This window comes from Euwallacea fornicatus, chromosome 18 (assembly GCF_040115645.1).
Source record: "Euwallacea fornicatus isolate EFF26 chromosome 18, ASM4011564v1, whole genome shotgun sequence".
NCBI classification, from domain to species: Eukaryota; Metazoa; Arthropoda; class Insecta; order Coleoptera; family Curculionidae; genus Euwallacea; species Euwallacea fornicatus.
Genome location: NC_089558.1, coordinates 716,536 through 743,839, shown reverse-complemented (window position 1 = coordinate 743,839; position 27,304 = coordinate 716,536). Strand labels below are relative to the sequence as shown.

Sequence of the window (27,304 nt, the reverse complement as noted above, 5' to 3'; positions counted from 1 at the left end):
TGATCTAATGGCGGTTCCTATAGTAGCGTTTGCGCAGATCAGGAGTTTCTGTTCCATAAGAAGAACGCGATAGAAAAATAATATCGCGGAATCTATGCGAATGTTATGGAATAATGATTCTTCGCTGGCGTGAAAATTGATAATGAAGGAAGCCAATTAAGAACTTTTGTTCCATAAAATTTGCATAGATTCCACAGTATTCTTTGTCTAGCACGTTATTCTTATGGAGCAGAAAGTCCTGATTTGCGTGAAAACTGTTGGAGATAATGGTATTAACCGTATATGTATATTGTGAAATCGGAATGACGAGCAGAAACGTAAGTTTTAATCATATCTCGAAAAGGTGATGTGTTTCTTTAAGACCATAAAATTCTTAAGACAATTCTATATAACTTTTGTATTTGGCACATTTTTCTAGGTCTTCAAATAAAGCAATTGACGGAGGTGTAAAACAGGCCTCAAACTCCACGATTTTACGGGGTCTCTCCCATGGGGTGTTTCCCGTGAAAACTGGCTTTTCCGAATATGTGCATATATATATACAGGGTGTCCCACAAGTGTTTCATTATACTTCAGTGGGTAATAGTACATTGAAAAATAATATGACTCCCTATATAAACCATATTCGAATAATGCTTCATTAAGAAGATACAGGGTGTTAAACTTTACTTAAAAAATCTAACTTTTATTGATATATTCAAAACCGTTTGAGATATGTAAGTGAAATTTGGCATGTTTTGAGAGTTAATGTAGACGCATTTATTTATGCAAAAGGGCTATTTTTCGTTTCACCAGTGACGTGCGTACGGACACCTCTCAGCACATTTTTAAAGAAAAACATGGTGCGCCACTGCTTTTTATCAAAATAAAAATTATTTTTAGAAGTTTAATTTCATTTAAAAGAAAAATGCTCACTTGGCTCTTTTTCGTCCGACGTATCGTTTACCAGTTAAAAATTGAATACCCTCTATATGCACGATATTCTCTAAATGGTTTTAATAATATTAAGTTTGTTTTAAATATTATTAATTTGCTATAACATTATGGAAATTGTTCAAATTGGTGGCCATTTTGTTCAATACATAATTGAGCTCGCCTGTTCATTGATACTCTGATACGTTGAAATATTCCAGGTGTGTTTTAAGTTTAACACCCTGTATCTTCTTAATGAAGCATTATTGGAATATGGTTTATATAGGGAGTCATATTATTTTTCAATGTACTATTACCCACTGAAATATAATGAAACACTTGTGGGACACCCTGTATATACATATATATATGCATATTGTACATCACCACGTTTTGGTGATGTACCTCGCCAAATTTTAGCATTTTCGCAAAAGGGCCGCTCTGCAGAGTAAAACTTTCACCCCTCTCCTTCGTAAGAACTAGCGTTCTGGCGCATCTACGTTTCGTTGAATCCGTAGAACTGGAACGCTCCAATGGGAGATCAATCTCGCCATTCGTCCAAGTGTCACGCCCTAAAAATATCGATAGTAAATCGACCGATAATTGTCTCTAAGCCGTAGTACGCCTATGCGTGTTCGCCCTCGGTTTTAGTACTTAAGGACTTTGCAAAACTTGCAAACTCTCTCTTGGCCGAATGGTCGCGTTGACGTGTCCTTCGTTGATCGAGTTCTTTATTTTTGTAAACCTGATTGAAGTGCGTTATTTACCAGTGGAGTCAATTACTTCGTCGGTTCTTCCCGAGTTCGCCGTTCCAAGATCCTTTACGTCAGGCTAATGTTTCTTCGAAATTTTCTCGAAAATTACCGAGGGGACATTTCGAATAGGGTTTCTCGTAGGGCTCGAGTGTCTATATCTCGTAAGTCCGCGGAGCGGCGCGAGGCAAGGGGGCAGTTTTTCAGTCAGATGGAGGACTGCGTTCTCTCAACTGATGCTACAGGATGGAGAAGGGCAATCACTCTCTCGTCACCTCGCCTCAAAGAGGGCCACCCTATTTCGGCCTGAACGAGAACCACTTGATAATCCGACCCGACGGACGCGTGTAAATAAATCAAAAACACTAAATTAAGTAAACCATAAAGGAATAATACGATTTTAAAACACACACTGCAAATCTGCGTCTATAAATAGACTGAAATAAATCCTGATATATGATCTAGGTCTATTTTTATCCGACTTATTTATGTGTGTAATTTAAGCTTACAAGATGATTATAGCAGAAGTAATTATGGTTGTGATATTCGTTTGCAGCGATAGCTATTGCGATAGCCCGAGATCCCGAACCGACCGCAACCGCACACAATGATAAAGCGATTTCATAAATTTGCCTCAATGTGCGGATGTTTATTTTTGCCCATTAATATATCGGGTACTGGTGGTACTTCATGGGATACGTTTTCGCAAAAATCACGCAGAACCTTTGTCAGCAACGCGGCCATCGGTTCAACTGGAACTGAGTCGTTCCGTCGGCTTGGTAACCATCACCACCGTGAGCCGGATGCTTTCCATGAATGGGATTACGTTAGGTCTATATGTTCACCCCACGTCCCGGTGTCGGGTTGGTTCGGATTGACCCGGGTTGGTGCGGGATTGACACGTCACCCCGGCCATCGGTTCCGTCGGGAGCGTTTCCTGGAGTGAATTTTTTTTTCCTTTTTCTCTCTCTCTCTCTCTCTCTCCCTCTCTCTCTTTTCCCACCAACTCAACGAATCTTCCCAAATCGACGCCCGAATGTTGTGTTGTCGAAGCAAAAAATCCTCGTACACGTTGCAGTACAGGACGTCAACAACCTTCCGCGATAAAAAAAGTCACCCCCCGAGTTTTTTTTCCCCCGAGGTGACAACCGACAAAGCTTAACATATTGCAAACGGTACCTTACGATTATTTCATATCTCCTTTTATCCATTATCCCATTATCCTAATTCTTTTATCTCAAGAAGGACGCCTCTCCATCTACCTGGCCTCTTGGGCCAGGTAAAAAAATCTATTGAAAAAACGCCGAAAAATTCGATTTAAATTAGTGATATGTGAATAATTTAAATTTTAAACGGCTCAACCCTTTTTCGGTTCGCACGAGGGTCAAAAGTTGCTTAATGATATGAAAAAATCAATCTCCGATGAGAGATGCATTCGATTGTGCATCGCGTTTGGATCTTTATTGACCAGCCCGGCAAGTTCTCGAGCTATTATATCGCCTCGTTTTTTTTATAATTTTAAAATCGTTATTTTAAACTCTTTTTATTTCACCGTCCTAATTAACTTTGATACGGCCCTGGCGGCCCTTTAGCGCCACGAAGACTGGATACTATTTAAATCTATTTACCGCCATATAAGGAGGGAAAACATCTTCCTATTTTCGGCACCCCTTCAGCGGGGGCACAAAAAGCCGTGTGTGAAATATTTTTAGTTTTTTTTTTTTTTTTTTGTTGGTTGCGCCATTTCCGGGTGCGAGCACCCTTCTTCCGACCGGCGGGTTCATGCTGGGTAGCACGTGTGGTCCGCCCGAAAAAAATACTTGTAAAAAATTTTTTAAGGGGCCGAGCAACCGTCAAGACACGTGGGAACCTCAACAATGGGTTAAGAGCAATTACGAGAATCCTCGGTAGTATCCAGAACTGCGAAATCGAAAGCGACTCGCAATCGGATAAGTGCGCTAGCTGCTCTGGCAACGTTGTTCCAGTCAAATGCAAACGTGTGTTTTACAGGTTGCCTGACTTGCGGGCAGGAGGAAAAAAAGGCCTTGTTGCCGGCTCTCCTTTCGGCTTCTGTAAATTTCTTAAAATAGCGCCTTTTTGGGCCTCAAAGATGACTCTGTGTTATGGTTGTTGTTATTCTGATCGTGCGCACACCTTCCCCTGAGAGCGCTTGTGTATAGTGACCATAAGGAAATCCACAGATTCCGGATGAAGATTATCCTTGTGGTTATTTGACGCAAACGCAGTATGTTGTGATTAGTTTCATCGTTGCAATTGGTAATATCTTTGCTTACCACGCAAATAGAGCCAATAGATACCACATTTTTAGATTGTTAAGGCATAATTCTTACCTAAGACATGTCAGACCGCGCCATTCGGGCCTTCAACAACGCTCTACCTGCCGCCTGCCCGCAATACTTATCGTTATTGTGCATAAGAAAACCATTCTTGGTGGTGAACCAAAAAGTCTTTACTATTATAATTACTCGGATGATTTGTTTCATCAAAATTAACGCGAAATTACTAAACTTATGCAGGCCGGCGCTGTTTCGACGGACAATTCCTACCTAACTCGCCGGGAAACGTTGCACCCCCGGAGTAGCGAATAAGGCCCCTGGCCAGCCCTCAAGACAAGCGGGAATTTGAACAAGCGATTTAACGTTGATGACAATTAACCGAACTCATTATTGACCCATCTGGAGCCATAAAATTAGAGAAACATTTAAGAATCATCTTCATCTGAAAATATCCCCACCGAATCTGCCAATGTCGTTGCGTAAAAATTCAATTGCGTGTTTTACTGGTTGCCTGAGCTGTAAGTGTTACACAATAGAGCCTTGTTGCCGGGTTTTGTGTCCCCTCCTCAAACCTCTCGAACTGTTATTATTTATCAAATGGTTTGTTTAATCCATATGTAACGCTGCTTAACCACCTCATTATTTGCATAAACAGTTCACGTCCTAATTTGGGTTTTCTATGTTCCTTCTTTTACGTATGTGGAGATGCATAATATACAGAACGTCCTAGTCGTGATTACGCAATTTATATTAAGTATCAGTTATAGAGTTTGTTCATCGCATAGAAAGTAAAAAAAATATATATATATATGAATACAAAGCGTTCTGAAGTGATACACCTGTCGAAAATAGACTTATATAGGGCGTCCCACATTCAACTCTCAACATGGGAATACATTGCGAATTCAGGCTCGGCTAAATTTTCCGGGATTTCTCGATGTCCCCAGCTTTTTCAGTAATTTTTACAATTTCGCTATCACTTTTTCATTGGCTTTAACAATGTTTCGAGAGGTCTTATTTATACCATTTCAAGGCTTTCCTTGTGAATTGGTTACCTGGCATACGGTCGAGTCAGAATATAAAAATTCATCGTATAAACAAATGTGTCCTAAATACTAAATCAGTCATTTTACATAAACTTGCAAATTTTTTTAGAAAATGCTATCCAATCTGTTTAGAATTCCTCAATAACGTGAATGTTGAAAAATTATCGGCTTGGCACGCAAGACGCGTGTTGCGATTATAAATAATTTATAATTAGATGAAAATGATTATTTGCGAGGGAAATTATGATTCAGGAATAATGGAGAAACATGCACATTTCGCCGAAAATAAATTATTTTTTGTAAATTTTCTGCCCTAAATTGAGACTTCCAACGACTTACTTGCTCGGAAGCCAAAAGCCTTTTGAGGATCAGGGGCACGTCCAAAAAATCCATTAATTTAATTTATTATTCCCCACTTTCAAAGCGCCTCTGACTTAAATTGTTACGAAAAATTACATTGACATTTCGAAATTGGAAAAAAACCGCTAAGTTTCAGCTCAAACTGAGAACTCCGGTGGCGTATCGACAATTCCCTTAAAAGGAACAAAGCTTAAGTCTGCCGTTCGAATTTATTGGAATCATTCAATATAGTGACACCCTCGCTGTAAATATTTCATCGATATTGAATTTTGGAGATTTTTAAGTATTTTGAAAATGTTCAGTTTCAAATCAGGTCCTCCGATGACGCACTAAAAAGTGGAGAAATTGACATTGTCAACAAGAAATTCACATATCATGACTGATATCTATTGTTATTTCACAGTTCTCTCTCTCTCTCTCTCTCTCTGTCTCTCTTTTGAAATGACCATGACGATTCGAAGTTGAATTTCAGACATTTTTAAAATGTTTGGCTGAACACTGAGACCCGCCCGAGCGTGGTGAAGAATCGAAAAAGCTCTGAGGATAAAACATTAGCACGAAATTTATCCAAAAAAAAAAAACAAAAAAAACCGTCGCCTTTAACCAATCAACCCTCGTCGGAGTCTTCGATGGTATGCGATACTTTGCCGATTTTGGGATATTTTGAAAATTACTAGTTCGAAAGCGAGACCTCTAACGGTCTGCATGGCGCTTCGGAGCTGGTCCTTGAACCAATGTAATTTTCATTATTTACTTTAAATTTGTTGCAGCAATATTTTTGGCAAACGATAAAAATGCATGAGTGTTCAATTTCGGCGATCGATTTGAATTGGTAACAAATGTAGATTGTTCTGGTTGTTCACCTCGAATCGAAGAAATGCAAAAAATACCGTGTGGATGACCCTTTTTTTATTTTCGGGATTTGACATTCAAATTAGCTTAAGAGAGCTCACATACCTCTTAGATAATATAGTGGCGATGAAGGCAACCTCTCCCTCCCAATGGGTTCGAATTGACACATGACATTTTCGTGGCGCATTCGCACTGCTCACCACGCGCCTTTTAAAAACAAAGCCGATTTGTTGACGTCAATTTATCAAAATGGACGTGTGCGCGGTTAACCTGCTTAATGCACTTCTAAGGGGCGGTTGTCGGCCATTCAGGCCGAATTTCTACCAGTTGCATTATTTTTACGTTGCTTCCGTTCATCTGGGCGAATTCTGCATTGCAGTTGCGACGAGCTTCTCGCATTAAAAATGCGAGCGACACCTTTCATCACAAGTCAAAAACCTTCAAAATGGCCGACGTGGATTCGACGGACCGCGGTTAGACGGCGCCACGTGCGGGTTTTCGGTAATTCCTCGAAAAATTCATCTCGAACAGAAAGGCCGTCTACGTGAAACACAACAGGAACGACTTTTTGGCGTGCTCTATAAATGTATGGACTCGTTCTACATTCGCAAATTACAATTTCAAAATATATTTATCGAATACGACCGGTCGCAAAAAATCGCGTAATCGAGAATTTTAACTTGACAAGCCGAAGAATGAAATTTTCTCACATATCTCTTCGGATGGAAAAAAGTAATAAGAATTGCACATTGGAGATGTTGATTCCTGAACCTGAAGATAAGCCGTAAAGAAGTCTACAAATTGCCGATTTGCGTGACGCTTGTCGGAGGGCCGCATCTAGAAGGGCGCCGTAAAATTCGAAACTTTAAGGTAAATCAGGATTCGGTCCCAGGGAAGCCAGTGCGCCCGACCGCAAGGTTGGGGAAGGCTTAAGAAAACCCCAAACAGCTCGCGTGTCCGAGTTCGAGAATAGCGTTCCAATCCGCTGAACAATGTTGGCAGCATCCAAAAAAGGCAAAGGCATCATGGATCAACTTTTTTCTGTTAAATGGATATTGTTCTGTTAGATTAGGTGCAGTTTCATATAGTAGTTTAACGGTGTGTGCCTGATCCACTTAAGAAAAACTACCTACTTCGTACCTGTTTAGTTAGTTTCATTATCTTAAATACGTACATGTTTAATTAGGCTTCAGCGCGCATTAAAAACCAGAAAATAAGCAGCATCCTTGTCAGCACCAGATAAGGTATAATTTTATTCTCACGATTATATCAATGTGGCAGGGGTTTCTTTTTGCGTTCGAATAGATTTTGTACCGAATACCCTCGGCAGATTGGTCAGAAATCGCCGAAAAATCATCGAAAGGAGATCTAAACGAATGCGGTTCTGCACCGGTTCACCGTCGTTAGAAAAGTGCCACAAAAATTGAAGATTTAAATTTATTAATCTGCGATTAATCTCATTATTCGCTGGTTGTGGAAATCAGCTGTTTAAGAGAACTCGGTCCGTCCGCGACGATAAAGTGTCAATCGAGGACGCGCATAATACACATTATACGGGAAATGCGCGTAAAATTACCGACATCTTTATCGGGTGGGATCAGTAATGACACAGTGAGTCACATAGGAAAACGGTCACAGCTGACAGTTCGGGTGTCCAGAACGTGGGGATCGACGGTGCATCTCCGAACAAATGTCGAATTGACGAACGGGGGGATGCAGAACGCGACCCACGGCGAACCGGGTGTCCACCCGGGTTCTCTCCATTTCGTATTTGGTGAAAAGTCGCTTTTCGCCCTCGTACGCCGCGGCCGAAGTACGGCGTGGATGCGTCGTCGATTCGACGCACTGGGACCTGGGACCAGAACGCACGATTTTGACACGGGAAATAGTCAACGTTTGCCTTGGAGACCCACTGCGAAATCGTATAAGTTGCAAACGAGTGGTGCACCTGAACGATTTTAATTTTCGTTCGTGCCTAAGCTCCCTTCAGCCCGCCGGTAACCTCGCAGCCACCGGAAAAACCAGAACCAAAACCAAAGCGATCACGTGACAGTGCCCGCTCCCATTTTTCCGATTTACACGCCGAGAGAGCGAAACCCCCTCGGTGTTCATCAAATTTTTCCACTTTCGCCGACGATGACAATGTGCCGCCGCAGATAAATCGTAATTTACGTTGCCGAACGGCAAAGTATCGATATCAATTAAACCAATTACGTATGTGGTACGTCCAACGGGTCGCTCGGTATATATATATATATATATATATATATATCGATGCAAAATACTGGACATCTAAGAGCGACGTAACGGTGCAAATTGATTTTCGGCAAAGCTGTTGCAAAGGCGGAGATTTCTTTGCGGCGATGTTGGAAATTGCCGACGGAGTCCGAAATGCAACAGCACGGGGGGGTTTCGTGCGAAAATAATAATTCGAATGTTGCGCCACCCTTTCCGCCCATTTCGTGGGTTGAAAATGAAGTTCAACCTCCGCTTTCATTTCGTAACGTTCGGATTCGAACCGTTCCTCCAAGACTAGGAGGTTTTCAGACAATTGCGGGCTGAAAAAGTTTGGGAAACCCTGTATAGCGAAGTGTAGCAGGACTTCTTTCTCGTTATCGGCAGGTTCAAAACGTTAAGTGATGCACGTCTAATGGAAAAAGTCGAACTTCTGATTTAAAATACTTGTCCCTATGCAGTGGGACGAAATCCGAACAACTACCCTTCGCACAACGCTTCACTAAACGTTCAAATCATTATTTGGAAGTTCGGTGTCATTTTTTTCCCTTTAAAAATCTACTGAGGAAAAACCTTCCACAAAACACGTAAAATTTTCCGATCGTCCTGTGAACCTCGAAATAGCAACCGATATTAACTTGCAAAATGGACGTTCTCCCCCACTGGACGGTCTTGGCGGAATGTACATAAGGAATGTCTCTCCGTGTGCCACACGGGTACGTGTAAATATAGTTGTCAAAAGGTTTACAAGAGTTAATTTGAGAAACTGCTATGGAAAGGTTATGAGGACCTTCGGAAAGCCTGAACTCGAAGAAAGCTAAATTTTCTCTAACCCCCAACTGATCGATCGATTTTCCGATTTTCCTTTTCTGCAGTCGACCAGACATTCGGACGTTATTTTCTTAATTGCACTTTAAAGCGTCTGTTAAATCCACTGAAACGCATTAATTCAATTCTTTTTTAAATGGATCTCGCAATAATTACCGTTGATTAACGTTTCCATGGTTTTCCTATGCAAGGCGAGGACCCATTCGCAAACCTTTTAGTCCGTTCGAGAACTCATACGAGTGGCGCGGACTGAACAGGGACAGATCCTTCCGCGAGATTCTGTACTGAACCGCAATGGAACCACAATGACTCAATCCCTAAATTGAGACCTTCCGAAATTATCGTTATTTAACATCCAGACGAGTTGACCCAATTCCCGAAAACTTAACGAGGGCTCGGCGATAAATTGCATCAAAGAAAACTGCATTTAGGGTCGTAATTTCATTAGACTCAACACCGGCGCGTTAACTGACGAGATAAACAATGAGGATTTACAATAAATAACGGTACTACCATGAATCTCGACTGGAGCTCGGTTTACGGGCAATTTGAACTTGACTGAAAAGTGTTTGGGACATGGTTTTTTCAAAGGTTTAAAAGTCACGTAGTTGCCATTAGTCTGTGCAAGTGGTAGACTACCAGGGTTAATGCGTGTTAATGGGTGGTTTTGATGAGAGATTTATGAAAAAATGTGGCTGTTATAATAATGATTCAAAGGTCAACGGTCCTCGGAGAGGGGAAATTGCATTCTCAGGAACTCAGGATACATTACTTATGTAGAGCGTACCTTGCATTGACCTCGGAACGATAATTTTACTATTAAGACCATTATAGGCCAATGTGAGATGTAAATTAAGAAATTACCGTCCATTCACCAGGACCATGTCCTAACCCTAGCCCAAAATGTTGACCTATTAAAGCGGACGAAAGGAAGTTTGTCAGAGGCGTCACTAGAAGCTCTAGCTAACACCAAATACTAGATAATAACGCCGAAAGGTTTCTTGAGGGTTTCTTGAAGCGTTTCAACGTAGAGAACCTTCGAGTCGGCATGTGCAGAGCTGTCAGTTGAACAATAGAACCGCACTAGCGGTTCCGGGGACAACGTACGCCCATGGAGCACTATTACGGACAGAGTAATGATGTCTTTGCGCTAGACTCGCCTATTATCAAATAGACAAAACAACCTGTTAGATAGGGTCAAGGTGAATGTCGAGGACAATTCTTCACCTACGAATTTGGGGCCGACACCATTTAGCATCGTTCGGCCGACGTGTGGGAATCACCTAATGGATCGAAAAGGCCGAAATTTGCGCCTTATTGTTCGCCCCTTGTAGCGGCAACTGCGAACAACACTCAAATCAGCAATTGTTGGGGCCAATTATTGATTGTTTGAACGCTCTCTGCTCATTGTTTATACGTGATTTTACTTCGAATCCGATTACAAATTTGCCGACGAACGGGAATGTTATGAGGGCACTGCAACAATGCTAACAATGCATGTGTGTGCACCGATAACTAAACGTTTTGATGTTTTTGGAGAATCGACTAGTTATGCATCGGTTGACCAGCGGCCAGCGGCAACCTTCACTATCTCTCTTTAACTCACTTAATGGTTGCATTAAAAAAATTCTCGGATAGATTGCAATCGATAATTGCCGGAATGTAAGTAAAGCACCCATAGGTTAATTTTCTCATTATTTTCCAGCTGAATGGCGCCTGGCTGACATTACAAATAGAAAAAATTGATATAATTACCCCTCATTTCAGGGAAAAAAAAACAATAAGATCATGTAATTTGCATCGAGCCGTTCTATTTATAGCATTCCCCGTTGAATATATTATTTGATGAATATTAACGTGACCAATATTGTAATAATGTTCGGTTACGTAAAAATGGTGCAAACGCGGGAGCACAAGCGTCCTTGAAGGTACCAGGAGGGTCTGCGGACTAGGTGTAACCAGAGATGATTTTTTCCATTGGATAGGTTGCCGGTTGAAAAAGCGGCCTGGTCGCGTTCTGGTCCCACCTGAAATTTTCTAGAAGTTTTTCCAGCAGAATTTAATATAAAAAAAAAAACGAGATAAAGTTACTCTGGTTTATTTTTAATGGTAAAACAATCTCAATAATAGTCGTAATTAAATCATTAGTGTTTGCTCATAAATTAAAAATTTATGCAAAATATAGTGGTAGCTAATGGTCCCCGTAAGGGCTCGATGAAATTTGCATTTTTTTAAAACGTCCTCCGGCTTTGTTCTCTGCTCGGTTATGTAAGGGACCTCGATACGGCATTTTGGGGCGAGAATTGGAAAAACGGAGACAAAAGTCGTCTGCGGCTCCGGTGCACAAAAGTGGAAAATGTGCTGAAATGTCTAAAATTATCCGGCAAAAGACATTTGCCTACGTCACCCCGGGGCATAATTATAACTTAAGTGACATGTCTGGGTACCATTTATAACACCGAAATAGACCGGCCGTTTTCAGGATGAATTCTACCCGAACGTGCGATTTCCGTAGACATCGCACATTTGTCTGAGACGAGAATATTCGTTGTATCAGAAACGTAATTCGGTTACAAAGCTATCGCGCAAAATAACGTGATTAACGTACATCAAAAGCGCTTCTCGTGGCTTCGACGATAAGCCGGAGTGCTTTTCAGATTTTGTGATGGTCGACATATTTTACTTAAACGCAAATGCACCAATAAATATAACGTTCGAATTACATAAACAACGATTTAAACCGCTTACAGCATTTTCACTTGTACCAGGTATTTTCGGTGTAGCATCTAATGCTCGGCTCTCCGCCTTAAAGCGCACCGTTCTCCTATAACGAGTGATGATTAAAAAGAAGATCGCATTAGACCGTGGAGCTTAAACGTAGGGCGTTGATTCAACAATCTGCTGTATACCATCAAACATCTGAACAGCGACAGATGGACTTATCCGAGACATGCCTCCCGTGTTTCAACGCCTACTTGTAGCTTCGTTTGTGATCACCGTTTATATCCGTAAGCAGCGATCACCAGAGCTTCTAGAACGACTTTGAATCGGTTCGAGTGCATCGATTCGAGTACGCTAGTCACCCGTGAATTCCCAAGAATATTTCAGCAATCTTGTATTGGGTTTTCTCCGTAGGCAGTCGCATGGGCTGCTCCCATGCAATACGCAATTGATCGTGCGTGGGTATCTCTTTTCTTGAAAGTGATAAGGTTGGACTTTCCGTCGGACCACTTCCCCCATGGGGGGCTGCGACGTTTACCCCCATTTATATTCCTAAATTGTAATTTGACCTTTTTGACAACAACGAAGCAATAATGACAGCGTTATTAACGTCGATTTACAGCCACATTACGCCACACCGAATTCGTTTCGGATATCGAAGCTTCAAGGTAAAATTATTCCAAAAAAAAAGATACGCGTCGTTCAAACGGCTGCCGTTAGGTGGCGCCATTCTAATGTTTCAGCTAGGACCTGTGTTTCCGGTTGTCTACCGCAGCTGGTCGAGTCTAACTCTATCAGAGGTGGTACAGGCGTGGCCGTCAATTTACTATTTCACTATTACGTACCGTCATATTCAGAGGAAACACATTTTTATTACGCGAATGCCGGGAAAGTGTTTAAATGCAGCTGAAACGTTTTTCTTGAGAATTTGGCGGATGTTTTTTTTCTAAATAACAGGAAAAAATCAAAAAACGACGGCTCTCTATCCAGTCCCGTTCAGGAAAGTATTGACCCAGTGAAGTAACTTAAAATTCATTTATTAAACACTTACAATACCTAAAACATTGATGCTTCTTAAGGCTAGGACAATACTATTTATTCTTCAATACGTCGGGACTAGAATTTCGTTGTTGCAGTTTGGAAGTCCTCAGATGTTTCAATTCTTTGGTTCCACTATAGGTAAAGTGCACGTCGCAATTACTCAATGGATGATTATTTGATTCACTCGGAACGGAAGAACCTGTGTTTCCTTATGATCACTTTGCCATAAAAACATGTAGTTATGTTTCAAAACGAACCTAAAATCCTCTCTGTAGTACCTTCCGATTTTCTTTTGCTCTCGTCGTAGTTTTGGACTTCGATGTTTACCAAGCTGTTGCTGCCGTGGAGTCTAGAACGTATGGATGTAAATACATTGCTGGTAATCATTATTCATTATTCATCGTAATCGATTAATCGAACCTTTGTTGCTCTAAAATGTTGTTGTGAGAAGAGGAAAAAAACTGAGATTTTTTCTCGGTGGAACCTGTAGGTGTTTTGACTGTTTGGTTCTTTAAAGACGAAGCGAGGATGTTGTCAACCTTGGTGTTTAAGCTATTGGTTCTGGCCATTGCTTCTAAACTTGGAGGTATGGAGATTCGCCCTAAGGTTACATCAGTTTCTTTAACGTTTCGATAACTGAGAGAAATATTCAAACCAGTGCTCAAAGACTTCGTCATGAGTCTCTCCTCGGGGGGCTTCATAAGGTTATTCTCCTTTTCCTGCAACAGTCTCAGTAGGTTATTCTGCCCGTTCCTTTCTAAGCTCTCATTGTGTTCAGAAAGGGAGATTTGGGAGACAATTCTCCTAACTTCTCCGGGGATTTCGATATCCGCCTGCTCAGCAAATTAACTCAGTGAAACTTTTAAAGTCAAAATATTCAAAACAGACCTTCTCTTCTATTAATTTACTGATAAAATTCCCCAAAGTGGCAACTGTGACGTCCAAACCGCGGCTCTGCATCTCCACTTTATTGAGCCTCGCCTGCTGCAACACCCTCGTTTTCTCCAGTCTTTGCACATTGGCAATGGAGAGCTCCAACTGTCTCATCAAAGCTACATTTTGCTCTTTTAACACTTTATTTTCGGCTTCCAGCTTGCGCAAACTCTCCACTTGAGGCTTTACTGACGCTATTTCTTCTTGCAGCACCTGATACTCCACTTTGTATTCTTCGAGTTGCTTGGTAATGTCAGTGGTGTAGATCTGCACAGAAAATTAATAAATATTTGGTTCTTTACTATTTTAACGAGGTTCTGACCATCTTCATAAGCTTGTCCAAAGTGGGTTTGTCAACGTTGGCGATCTCATCTTTGAAATACGTCATTATTTCCTCGAAATTCTCGCATTTTAATATATCGTCCCTATGGTAGGTAAGAAGCGAAAGTGCCACTCTAAATATCACGTCTGCGCCTTCCAGGAAAACCAGGTCTGGAAAATGATTAAATTGGGAATATTTCCTAGAATGAACGAGTTAAATACCGAATACTCGGGCTACGAATCCCAAAGGAAACTGGGATGCAAATAAAGTCAGAATCCACGGGGCTGCGTACAGTGTGGGGGACACTTCGCAGGACTCCAGATGTTTGTAAAGCTCTGGCAGCTGGTCGTGCAGCAGCCTGGAGAGTTGGTATAGTTTCACTTGTAAACCCACCATGTCGGGGAGATACTGCGATCGCATTCCCCTTCGGAACATCAGGTGCCGCAGCAGGATGAAGGCGTTTGGTTCTTCCATCTGAGCAAGAAGAAATTTGCCTAAAAATACATTTGTATGACTCCAGAAGAGTTACCCAGGATCAGTGACGATCCAAATCGGTCGATTAAGCTGAACTGTTGCATCTCGAAATTTTTGAAAGCTTTCACTAGCCCCCCCCCCCCCCCCTCATTATGTGAAAATTTTGTGTAAAAACTTTCAAAATTTTGATTTTTGACGATCATCTACCCTAAATTTTTCTGAACAGTTTTTAAAAAATGTTCAAGAGAGCATGCGCACAAATTGCTCTGGAAATTTCCTCATTTCAATAGCCATCCAATCAGGTATTACATATTCAACAGATCGCTTGCGGATCCAAAAAAATAGCCGGAAAACTTTAGACGAACGATTTAACTTAAGTTTAAGTAATAATTAAATCTTCGCACATTGCAAACGTTTCTGGATATACTTCACGCCGTACGGTAGATCACAATGTTAGACAAGCGATCGAGTGGCGAAAGTAGAAAAATCCTTTTGGACTCTGAAATCACTAACACCCCGAATTGAAACGAAACTGAAAAACTCAAATTCGGTGAGATTTTAAATGAGAATATGGGTTTAACGGATTCCTTACCTCATGCCGTATCACGTCCGTAAAGAAAGACTCCGAATTACCAGCAACCATTCGAACAAAAACAAAAACAGGAGAATTGTTTGGACTACCCTCCGTGTAGATTAAATACGGATAAAATACAATTTAAGAGCGTTCGTAGAATCGGCAAAAATCTCTTCGAAATCCCCTTACTGTAACTCGAAAAATGTCGAAAATTTACAAAAACGCTCCAAAGATGGCAGTGTCGCGGCGTTCTTGTTCCCGTAAAAGATTCGTGGCGCTAGATGGCGTGACCTTAGCTACCAAACGTACTCCCCATTATCACATCGTGGTGCATTCTTCGTTACTTTTAGAAAATTTTCGATAATAGGTTTTCTTTCTCCTGTGAGGCCTGTGAGAAAGGACCTTTAAAAATAACGCCATTTTCCTCCTATTTAGATAAAACACTGTGACCAACCGACTCCTTCCAAAAGTAGAAGATTTAAATTCTGAAATACGTTTTAATATTTCGAATCATCTTTTAACAATTATCGGATCGTTCTAATATTTGAGGCTTACATGGAGCAACAAGATTCCCGCTACAAAACTCAGCCCCTGGCAATAACCCACTTCAGGATCAAGCAACGAATAGGCTTTCAATAGGTTGAAAAGACCCAGTTGTCCTGGGCCCATAGGGCTGCTGAAATAGGAGTGATTAGGGAATGTTCGCCCCAAATCTATGAGGATTGCATGTTGATGAGAGGTCAGTTGGCGTAACAGTTGATCGTAGGGGGTGTTGTAGTTTGGGTACTTAGCGGAGTCCGGAGGTGCTGATTTGCTGCAATGCTGTTCCGCAAGGAATTGCCAGACGTCACCGCGTTTCCCCCTGGGCACACCTATTGGCGATATCATAATTAGTTGCAAGAGCATCGACATGAGTTAGTGTTAACCTTGTCTGATGGCTTGCAAAAGCATGGGTTTGTCGCATTTTATATGGGAATCCTTGTTGGTGAGCATCTCCCACACTTCCATCACCTCCCTTTGATTGGGTTTCATTTCGTCGTATTCCAACTTCACTCTCTTTACTGCAGATTCCACTTGTTGGGCTGAAACTTGAGAATTTAATAACGTCAATAAATTTTCGCTACCAAAGTACCCTTCAATCTCTCATTCTGCTTTTCCATCCGAACTAGCAAAATCGTCTGCTTAATTGCACTCTTCCATAATATTCTCAACTCCTCTTTACTCTTCTCCCTCTTGACCTCCTCCGTTTTCTCCTCATTTGGGTGCGTAATGATCCGTTTGAAAATGGCCTGTCTCCACGACCCCGAATCTATTTTGTCCGGATCAGGAGTGGCCTTAGAATTGTGGCCCACCTTCAGGAAACTTTTCAAAACTGATAAATCCTGCAAAAAGTGACTCACTCCGCTTACATGTCCATCATCAACCCCTTGTCGGGAGATACTGAATGGTGTTTGTGTTCATCTAGAACCGACAGCTTTTCTGCACCTTCAGATTGATGAGAATCTATGGTGGAAGATCTGGATCTGAATCCTTCTGAATCTTTATCTGAGTTGGTTTCGCTTTTTAGGCCTGGAATGGAGGGAGATGGAGAGTGCTCCTGCAGGATTTTTTGGTTAATTTGTATGTCCAGGAAAGGAGTTCTGTAGGTAGGTACCTACTTTGTTTTGTGGCATGTTGATTTGCTTGCTAGAAGATGATAGTAAATTATTATTAGAAGCAGTGCGTCTCTTCAAAAATTGATCAAAGGAGTTGGAAAGGGACTTCTTGGCTTTGCTAAATACGTTGGCACCTCCCACTCCCAAGTATTGGTTCAAAAATTCAGACCTAAGAAATTATTAAAGTTCCAAGTTAATGCTATAAAAAACATTGTACCTATTCTCTGCAGTATCATGCATGTGCCTGCCCTGTTTGCTTTCGCAATGGGCCCTTAAAAGGGTCAGAAGGAACTCGTTCTGCTCTCTAATGCAGTCTGTGTCGGCGTTTTTGAATTTGCTCAGGATAATCATCTGTTCATCTGGATCCAGCTGCTCCAGCCTAAAATAAATTTAATTTAAGTAACGACTAATCTTAAAACCAACTGACGTCAACTACCTGCGCAGAATAATCGATTGAGCTCTCCTGTCAGAGGTGCGTTCCACCTCATTGCTGAGTCTGTGAAACCACACCATAGGACAATGTTCGCAGGAGGTAGTGAGGGTTGCGGTGCAAGTGGATGAGTGTATAAAAGCCTGAGTGATAGCTTTAAGGGAATTGCAACGAAACTGAAATTTCCCGACTTGTACAAAAATATTACCTGCAACTGCATCAACCACTATTGAGGGGGATTCGCACTTGAAGATGTACCCCATGGAAGTTTCTAAGCCGTTTGCAGTTTCCTTGCAAATAAAACCGAAATTCTCCGGTTTCTTCACACCCTAAAAGGACGAGACTTTTGCACGTGTTACGTACAATAAACTTCCCACCGTCGTTTTGCGCATACGTATAATAAAGTGTTAGTTTCAGCTCGACAATACGTGCGATAAACTCACTTTATTGCATGTTCGTAGCAAAATTAAATATAACCTACTTGCGTGCAAGTAATGATATCCCTGCTGTGCTTGTGTAAGAGAATGACCTTCCTATCGGGACTTATCAGTCTTAAGTCAGTTCTGTCCACCTGCAGCACCATCGTCCTGTTATGATCGTCCATGTTCGCACCAGGGGACGTCTTCATTTCTCTGAGTTGGGGAGAAACCTCCTTTTGCACTGAGAGAGCATCGCTAGACGTCGTCGCTTCGTCTTCTTTCGGAGTACCCTCACGTCGAAGAGCACCAGAATGATAGGAAATCGATCTTTGGAACACCGGCGCCGAACTCTCGGAGCCGCTGCTGCTCTTTGAGTCCTGCGAGTGCCGAATTCGGAATTTGCAAATCGATAATGTACTTAAATCATACCGTGGAGCCTCGTCTAACGATGCTGTCTGCACTCTGCAATCTTCCAATTCCCTCGAGTTGCCTCACCCTACGCTTCTCCAACTCGTGCAAGCGGAATTTTTCCAATGCTTCATCAATGAAGGAAGCGGTCACGTTGTTTTGCCACACTTTTATCTTTCCCACGTATAAGACCTGAAATTTGATAGGATTGGAGGGCGCGCACGGGGCGGCGGGACCGAGTTTCGATATTGAGATTCACCTCAAAGAAGTTGCTGGAGCTGGGCGATATGTCCACGCACAGTGAGGTAAGGTGCGAGGCACTGCTCAGCGACCTCGCGGGGATTTCGGTGTCTTTCATCTGTTTGCAAAAGTCTGTTACCTGAAAAAGTTCATGTCGTTTTTGATGTTTTTTTCGATAAAGTTTTGTGCTTTTTCACTTAAATTTTTTGACGCACTCGCCGCGGTTTAGACGGAAAACTAAACCGAACTGACGTGTAAATCATGGCAAGGAACAACAAAAACCGACGCAAACAAAAATAAACTTATCGACGACAATAACGACGTTCCTATACGACTCCGGATAGTCTGGCTGTGTCTGCTAATTATTTGCTAACATTTTCGAACAAGGTACAAAAATAATTATTATTGGAAAAGCACACACGCGGAGCAGCTTTTCGATAATACCTAGATATGTAAGCGAACTAAATAACATAGTCAAAGACTAAATGGTTTCGTAGACCGCTTTAAGACTTTCGTGATATATGACTCTTTTGCTGGAGCAATTTGAGTAATTTATTGACCCTTTTACAGTTCTCTGCGGATGCTATTCGTTGAATCCATCAAATCACAATCAATATTATGCTAATATTAATTAGGATCAATAATAGGTTTTATTGCCGACATAAAATTGTTCGAAAATTCTTGCGAATTATGTAATGAAGTGCTAATTTTCCTGTTTTTCTTACACGTTGTGTGTACAAAGGATAGGCACTATGGCGTTTCCATATACAGAGCGTTTATAGTTGCATAAATTCGGCACAATCAAATTTGACAAAAACGTTCGTAATACCCAAATATCGCGCCTTCGCCAGAATGTCCAGGAAGCCGCAAGTTGGCACTTGATAGCGTTTGCCTGAAAACGGCAAATAATGCTGCACTTTAACCAGGTCACAAAAAACTGCACTAAAATAATTAGCTGTTACGTTGAGATTTTCAAGGAAAGAACTACGAATGCGGGAAAGTTCGCTGCATCGTAAACATTTGGCGTACTTTGCAAAGACAAATCAGGTGCTACTGGAGAAATCACAGCACATCTAAAATCGGATATTAGCTACTGTCTAAATCACACCTCTTTTTGCGCTTGTAAAACTGCTCTATGATGAAGGCGCCTCAAACTGCATTTCCAAGGCTCCAGGACCTCAGTTGAGATATCATCTCATGTTCGGTAACACATCCATATTTTAACCACCACATTTCTCTAAGCAACTGCTGCATTACCGGACGGGTGCATTTCTTTACTTCTCGGAAAATTTCACTGGTAAATTTCTTTTCGCCATATTGTGAAGAAAAATTAGATATTACTCGATCAATACATCTCCTTCGCCATACTGTCTAGAGACTAAGAATAATTTAAATGGCGAAATATTTCTGACCTCAATCAAAGAGGTTTCGTAAGTGTATTGTGCGTTATTTCGAATTCAAAACGAATTGTCGTTTTAATAAAAAAAAAAGGAAACAGCAATGGACCATAAACGTAGAGCGTCGATTAAGTCCGTTATTCTTACTATAAAACATCCAACGTTGGCAAAAGAGAGATTAATTTATTCAAGACATTCTTTTGAGGTTCCACCGCTCACTAAAGATTTTTTACGATCATCCTTTGTACGAAACGAAAATAAATGAGCAATTATTCCGTTATAAGCAAAACTGGAAGATTCAAGAGCCTTTTTCTGAGCAACAGCAAGAAAGTAACCTAAACAAAAAAAAACTTGGAAACTCACAGTCTTTTTTTCAATATAAGAGGCGTCGCTCTTGCTGTGGGGCCCCGCGATATAGGGGCTGTATAGATCTACGGGCACAGACATCATTTTTGCCAAGAGTTTTATTCCAATCCGCACTTTAATCCTAAAAAAAAACAACGTGTTTCTCCTCCACGAAACAGTCTTTCCACGCACGCATTTGTTAATAAATCCTGAAGTTTAATTTTAGACCCGATTCACTGATCACAAATTTCAGCTGGGAATCGAAACAGCATCAGGGTGTTAGAGGCGTCTTGGAGGTGTAAATGTATATTTCTAATGGAAACCATAACTGAGAAAAGTGCATGTAGAGATTTTCGGTGTGACGACCAGGTGTTATTTTCGGGAATCACTCAGTCATCTAATGGTCTGCGGTGGCCGCATAGTCCGGGAAGACGCGCTTTTCGCCACTGACCGATCAAAAATTGCGTTCTGGGAATAAAATTGTTATAATTGGTTAAAATGGTGGGAACGAGGGGCAGGCCATATGGGATAATTAATTGTTTGTTTGGTTTCAGTGACGCAAATTATACAAGTTGGAATAAAATACACATGGGTGATTTATTGTGTTTTGTTAATGGTTTCTAATAGGGTAAAGACAATGTCGTCTAATAAAAGGAACTTTGAGCTTCCATATAAAATTTCACAAATTGGAAACTGATCGGCTCAGTCTAAACAAGAGATATAATTAGAGCGTAACACAAAGGTGGTTGCTCACACACCGCAACTGGAACTTTGTCCTTAGGTCCCGAATTAAACGGATTGATTCCTGCACGAAAATTGCTCACAATTCAAGTCTTTGGGAAAATAGACTGGCTGCATTCCAAAAAATGTTGTTATTGTACGGAAGGAACAGTGTTACAATGAATGATACTGAGGACCTTGGACGAGCGCAAGGGAAATTTCCACAGGGAATTTCCATCAAAACAATATAATAACGTGGGAAACATTTTCCTGCAAAGCTTGATAGAATGCTCTGATGCAAGAGTGCGGGAAATCGTTTGTTTGGGAAAAATATTGAAACGCTTATCAATAAAATAGATATTTATTCTACACTCTATAATACAAAGACTTGTACACTACATAAAATAAATAAGTATGGAAATACATTTCCCTGATACATTGAATGGTGTATTTGCATTCAATTAGCGTTGATCTGTACAGAAGGATATTCCGGTACATTTTTTTTTATTATTATAATCAGGTATATAACAATCGTAAATCATCCTTTACAATAAATTTAAATCTTAAAGTCGAAGAAGCACCTTTAGTAACTACTTTAAATGCTTGAGCTTGAATCCTTATGTGGATACAAGAGAGCGTTGGAAATGTATATGTAATAAAAGTAAATATGCAGTTATTCAATTATATAGAGAATTTTCTATGCATTGGCTGGCAGAAAAACAGTTCCTCGGAAAGTTCAGAATCCTTTCTAACGTTTCATGATTGACCTTCAACAATCTGGATAAATTAATGGTATTTTGTTGATGGTGCTAAAAAACCAACTAAATAGGGTAAAATGCATTCATTCTATATACAGGGTTAGATAACACTTCCAGTATGTGTATGTCCTAAATGATATTTTATACAAAGTGTCTCTAAATCATGACGCGAGATTGATACGGGAGGTAAATTGCTTCGTTATATGCCGCAATTTCTATGTTAATATATGTCCTAAAATGCTTAATAAAAAAGAAGCAATGTAGGTTTTATGATAGTTTGGAAAAGCGTACTTCCATTATTTTCTTACAAAGGGCTTTAGGGATTTTGTCGAAACTCGGTACGCAGGAGATACGTCCATCAGATGCAACAACAACTGATGAATACATTATTTTTAGTTGCTATGGTAACCGAATAACAGGAGTGGCGCAGAGATTTCTTTCAGTAGGTTTCCTTTGTGCGCAGGCAGAATGCATGTCAGGTCAATTTTTCTTGAGGTTTCTTTAAAAACACACAAAAAGGTTTTTTGGTTTAAAATTGAAAATTTGCTCTGTTTCTGAGGAAAATTACTAAGTGTGAGATACCGTACACCGCTCGTGCGCCATTGCGTTGAGGTTTCGGATATCTAGCTTGCCACGCTTTTTGAAACATTTCCTCTTGTCAACGTCAGTCTTTTGAATTCCTCTCAATTGGCTCGTTTCTGAATATTTTGCAAGTTTTTTTAACAGCAACGGCTGAAAAATACACTTTTCAGGAACATACCGATTTGATTTTTGATAAAATAATGGTAATTCGAGAAAAGCAAAAATAAGTTACCAAGAGATATGTCCTACTAGGGGAATTCCTTTAAAACAGCTGTTTGTTTCAATTAACTGTGGCATAAGAGAGAGATAGAGAGAGGGGAAATTTTCGAAACGTCAGCGATGACACTAGCAGGCCGCGGGCAACAACTGTTGAAAAGGAGGAATAAATATAAAGGCATTTCGAAGATATACATTCAGCACTAGAAGAATAAGTTCTATGCAAAATATACTTCGTTCCGTAGTGTGGAGGGTAGCTAGAGAGCAGCTTCTATATCCGTACCAGCTATTACAAGTATAAGGAGTACTGCCAGAGGATTTGGGAAGGACAACATTTTGCAATTAACTCCTCCATAAAATAAACTGTGAACTACATTTTGCGAAAAACATCATTTTTACGGATGAAATTTTGTTTACCAAAGATGGAGGTTTCAGTTCACGGAACAGCCATAGATGGAGTGAAGCGCATTCCAGGGACGCAGTAATCAGACAATTCCACATTTCCTGTTATTCGGTTACTATAGTAACTAAAAACAATATATTTATCAATTGTTGTTGCACCTGATGGACATATCCTAACATACCATCTTTTAATAAAATCCCTAAAGCCCTTTGGAAGAAAATAACAGAAGTACGTTTTTGCGAACTATCATAAAACTCCCTCTGTTTTTTAACAAGAATTTTTGGACATTTATTTATATAGAATTTTCAGCATGAAATGACATAATTTATCTCTCATATGAATTTAGCACCGTAACTTAGAAACAGCCTGTAAATTAAGAGATCTAACAATTCGAACACTCACATTTTTTGTTTAGAAGTTTATCAAATAACATCGCAATTCGAATTTTGCAAATTGAAAGACTGCAGATGCTGACCTCGATAACTTTCAAATGTGGCCCCCGGGGCCACACTTGAAGTAAGTTGGAATTTGCGTTTCATCGCAAAGATACCTTTAGTTAATTGAGAAATTTTGCTGAGTTACTTTCGCTACATTTATTATATTGGTCAAAATTAAGAGAAATCGATAGTAAAAGGTTTGCCAGGTTGCAAAGAAAACTTTAATATTTCACTTAATTATTTACCTTCACCAGATTATCAAAAAAATATTACGATGATCTGATTTAACATCATCGAACGAACTAATCTTTCAAGGCTTGGAATAGTAAATAATTAAAATGAAGAAAATCATTTCACCCGTTGACAGAGCATAAAAACCGTACAAACTGTAAACTTTTAGGTGTCATTGCTTTAAAAATTATAAATGAAGACATAGTTACTTTTCAAAAGAAATATTTGAAATCTCACAGATATAAAAATCATTCAAATTGCGTAATTAAATTCTGTTCTAGACAATATTCTAGAAATCTTCGCATGTTTTCTAAAGTTGCTTAACTCTTTTATTATCCCTGTATACACAATGATAAGTCAAGATTAATAAGAAGAAAACGACTATTTTTGCACAATATAAAAACTTAATTTTGGGCAGATATGTGCGTTTTTTTTAACCTAAGGAATTATTAAAATCACTCTGTCCTCCGCAATCCGTGCCTATGCACTCTAAACCTCCAAATCTCATTTTTCACTAAACGTAGCAGAATTAAAAAAGCGAGAATATCAGAGACAATTAGCATGTAAAACACATTATGCCAGCCGTAACTGGACACGAATCCTGCCAGAAGAGGACCCACAGCCGCCCCTAAAATGTATCTCTTTGTATTTGAGAGTTTTTAACTAATTTATACTAATTACCAATCGATCCAGTTCCGTCGATTATGGCTGTAACGGTGGCCAAAGCTTTGGAGTTTCCTTCCAAACACGTGTGAGTACCTAGTTCCGCAGACACGGCGGTGGTTATGAGGGCATAGGGCCCGTTTACCAATAATCCCACAATTATTAATAGCACCATATTCAGGCCTATGCTCAAGACACTTAATTTTTGATACACGAACATCTGGAACAAGAAAATGTATAGTTTATTATGCTCTAGAAAAAAAATTATTTAAACATCTTATTCGCTATACAACATCTAAAGTTGATTAGCTAAGAAAGTTTAGTATATAATATAAATGTAAGCAAACTTCTTAACAATAAAACCGCTTACATAAAACAAAATATTATTTTTTAGTGATAAGAGGAAAATTCTATCAATTAAATAAACAATTTCAATCATTTAGGCATGACCATTGTTTTCAACTTGTTTTAAGTTTATCTTTTGAATTAAAATTAAATTTTATAGTGGGCTCTTCCCTAAAATCTCAGTAATTTATATACAATAAAATATGCTGTAATAAAAATTTGCAGAACTCTTAAACTGCGTTAAAATTGAAGTTAAGACAATGTGTGACTAACCATTGGGGCAGAGAGAAGCAGCATGCTGACACAAGTGGTGGCTGGCATATCAGATTTGTCGCTGACTACACCAGCCACTATTGCGCCCACTATACCGCCTACATCGAACAATGTGGACAAATCTGCGCTTAACGTAGCTCCCATTGTAGCTGAAAAAAACACACACTTAATCCCGCTGTTTTAAGTAAAAATTTTACGTGACTCACTCGATTTGTTGACGTATAAAGGCAACCAGTACAGAAATGTGTAACTAACCAGTTTGGCGAAAAACAGGGCCAGGGAGAATTCGATAACTCCAGGGATTTTGAGGGCACCAATGAAGCCAATGGGTTGGTAACTGGTACTGCTACCTGAGGATTCACCAATGAGTCTAGTACGTTCAGTAGGGCCTCTATGGAGCACCTCCTATAGATTTAAATTGGTAATATAATTATTAAACTCAACTTTACTCTTAAAATTACAGATTAAAAAGCAATAGAGTATTCTAAAAAGCGTTAGCTCCAAGTCTAAGTACCTTAAAAAATTCCGCAAACACAAACATAAACTTACATCCCTTCTTGTCACGTTTATCATTCTTTCCTATAAAATAAATTACTCAAACAATAAGAAAACCTCAAAACAACCATAAGAATAAAGAAACTTTTTTCTCACTTGTTCTCCAATAATGATATCTGAATCATCCACTTCTGAACTGGACCTGCGTGAATCGGTCGTCAACCCTCTGTTAGCCACTTGATTCCCTAAAGGCTTATAGACTCTCTATAAGAGTTAACTCAAGATTATATTACTTATGAAAGCTTCAAAAACATCATTACCCCTTCTTCCACTCGGCTCTCTAAAGTAGTAAACCCAACATCACCAGGACTGACAACTAAAAAGAGAAATAGTACAAAACCCACAACTCCAATTATCAGTCCTGGAACTATAAATGATAAGGCCCAATCTGTTTCAACATATTCAGCCGCAATCAATGATCCTATGAGAAAAATTTAGCTGCAAAGTGTTGTTTTTTTTTGTTACAGTTGTGTGTACCTAGTATATTGCCAATGCTAGTATGGGAGTTCCACAACCCAAAAATCAGCCCCCTTTTGGTTTTCCCAAACCAATTGCTCATTACTGTAACCACCCCTGGCCAGCCAGTAGTTTGAGCAATACCAGCAAGTGCCTACAAGTAACATTGGTACTGCTAATATCAAATCTATTTATAACTCCAAATTATGCAAAAGGTTTAAAATGTATGTCAATATCAGTAAAGTGCATTTTTTCATATCAGTAAAATGTTCATTTTTAAGTTTTTTTAAGTGGTAAACATACCTGTACACTAATATAGTACCACAAATTATGGATATCATATGTTTTGCCTATGCCAAACAAATAACTGAAAATTCCAGAGAACAACATTCCTAGTGCTAGAAAGTATCTGAGATTAACTCTTTCTGCTACAAATCCTGAGAAAAACATAGCAGCAGCATAACAGAAAAGAAATGCTGAATCTAGTTCCCCTAGTAATTGGGATGCACTGGAATCACTTCCATCTAAAAAATAATTATAATTTGATCTTGCCTTTATGCAGCACAATAGATTTTACCAAAAGGCTTCCAATCACACCAAGTAGGGGAATCATGTGGAAGCGGTGTCCTTAAAGTACTGCAATTTCTATGCAATACTGCTTTTACTACTGAAATAGGTTTTCTTGACAAATGGTAAGACATATAGGCGATGTAAGTCAGAAATACTACACTCGCTCGGTAGCTGCAAAAACAAATTTCTAAGTTTATTGTGTATTGAATAAAACTATAAGCCTGCTTCTAGAAGCAATTTTTATTAATTTCTCACCAAAATTCTCTGTTGAAATGCAACCTCTGTGGAAAACATCTATCAGCGAATTTCTTCAGAAATCGGATACCCCAGGGCAAGTCGCTAGACATAAGGCTCATTTTAAACCGTCTCCTTCGAAACCGTAATTTTGGAAATGGGAAAACCACCATAAAACTACAAATTTAGCAACCACAAAGGGGATTAATCTGATTACCTTGAGGAGCTAAGGGGGTAGGGTAAGAGTTAAAATTATAGTTAACTTACGTATTATATGGGCCGGAAATATGTCAAATAGGAACCGACGTTTACTGGGGTAAATAGTTAATTCATATTAATGAGTTGTTAATTCTTTGTTTGCTTATAATTTAATGATAACTTTGAAAATTCTTAGTAGACGAATTAGAGGAGCCAACCAACATCCACAAACTTATCCCCTCCTCGTGGCAAGGGAAATGTCACTGTCAATAACAAAGAGAAAACATAAACGGGTTTTCACAGTAATCACTAAGTTGCGTGCAAAAAGATTTTGGTTCCAAAACTTGAATCATCTATTAGAATATGTAGAGTGCCACTCAAATTCGCTGCATTTAGAAAACAACTCATTTATCATCTATGTT

At 39.8% G+C, this 27,304-nt stretch overlaps 2 protein-coding genes and 1 long non-coding RNA gene across 5 annotated transcripts in view; 1 reads left to right on the top strand and 2 right to left on the bottom strand.

Moving 5' to 3' along the window:
- LOC136345076 (uncharacterized) overlaps nt 1-26,019 on the top strand; it is a 42,165-nt gene extending 16,146 nt beyond the window's left edge. Inside the window, exon 3 of the long non-coding RNA XR_010733097.1 lies at nt 25,892-26,019. This is a non-coding gene — a long non-coding RNA (uncharacterized lncRNA). The remainder of the gene's footprint in view (nt 1-25,891) is intronic.
- Nucleotides 13,025-20,539, bottom strand: plx (PTB_TBC1D1_like and TBC domain-containing protein plx). Of its 2 annotated transcripts, none has more exons than XM_066293067.1 (19): nt 20,260-20,539; nt 18,519-18,638; nt 18,281-18,451; nt 17,914-18,228; nt 17,641-17,761; nt 17,439-17,586; nt 17,220-17,381; nt 17,006-17,171; nt 16,757-16,944; nt 16,480-16,709; nt 16,274-16,429; nt 15,903-16,219; nt 14,521-14,773; nt 14,300-14,469; nt 13,933-14,244; nt 13,700-13,877; nt 13,465-13,645; nt 13,302-13,393; nt 13,025-13,243 (listed from the first exon to the last, which is right to left on the bottom strand). In XM_066293067.1, the coding sequence occupies exons 1-19, from the start codon at nt 20,344-20,346 to the stop codon at nt 13,095-13,097; spliced, it is 3,516 nt and encodes a 1,171-aa protein (XP_066149164.1). In that variant the 5' UTR covers nt 20,347-20,539; the 3' UTR covers nt 13,025-13,094. The 2 variants fall into 2 exon arrangements, with proteins under 2 accessions (XP_066149164.1, XP_066149163.1); XM_066293066.1 differs by having other exon boundaries at nt 13,025-13,252; nt 20,260-20,538.
- MFS16 (major facilitator superfamily transporter 16) lies at nt 21,304-27,235 on the bottom strand. Of its 2 annotated transcripts, XM_066293074.1 has the most exons (12): nt 26,952-27,235; nt 26,706-26,861; nt 26,458-26,621; nt 26,184-26,404; nt 25,902-26,034; nt 25,685-25,845; nt 25,521-25,628; nt 25,419-25,448; nt 25,076-25,274; nt 24,870-25,018; nt 24,270-24,471; nt 21,304-24,216 (listed from the first exon to the last, which is right to left on the bottom strand). In XM_066293074.1, the coding sequence occupies exons 2-12, from the start codon at nt 26,855-26,857 to the stop codon at nt 24,044-24,046; spliced, it is 1,692 nt and encodes a 563-aa protein (XP_066149171.1). In that variant the 5' UTR covers nt 26,858-26,861; nt 26,952-27,235; the 3' UTR covers nt 21,304-24,043. The 2 variants fall into 2 exon arrangements, with proteins under 2 accessions (XP_066149171.1, XP_066149172.1); XM_066293075.1 differs by lacking the exon at nt 25,419-25,448 and having other exon boundaries at nt 26,952-27,228.
- Nucleotides 27,236-27,304: the final 69 nt, after the last annotated feature.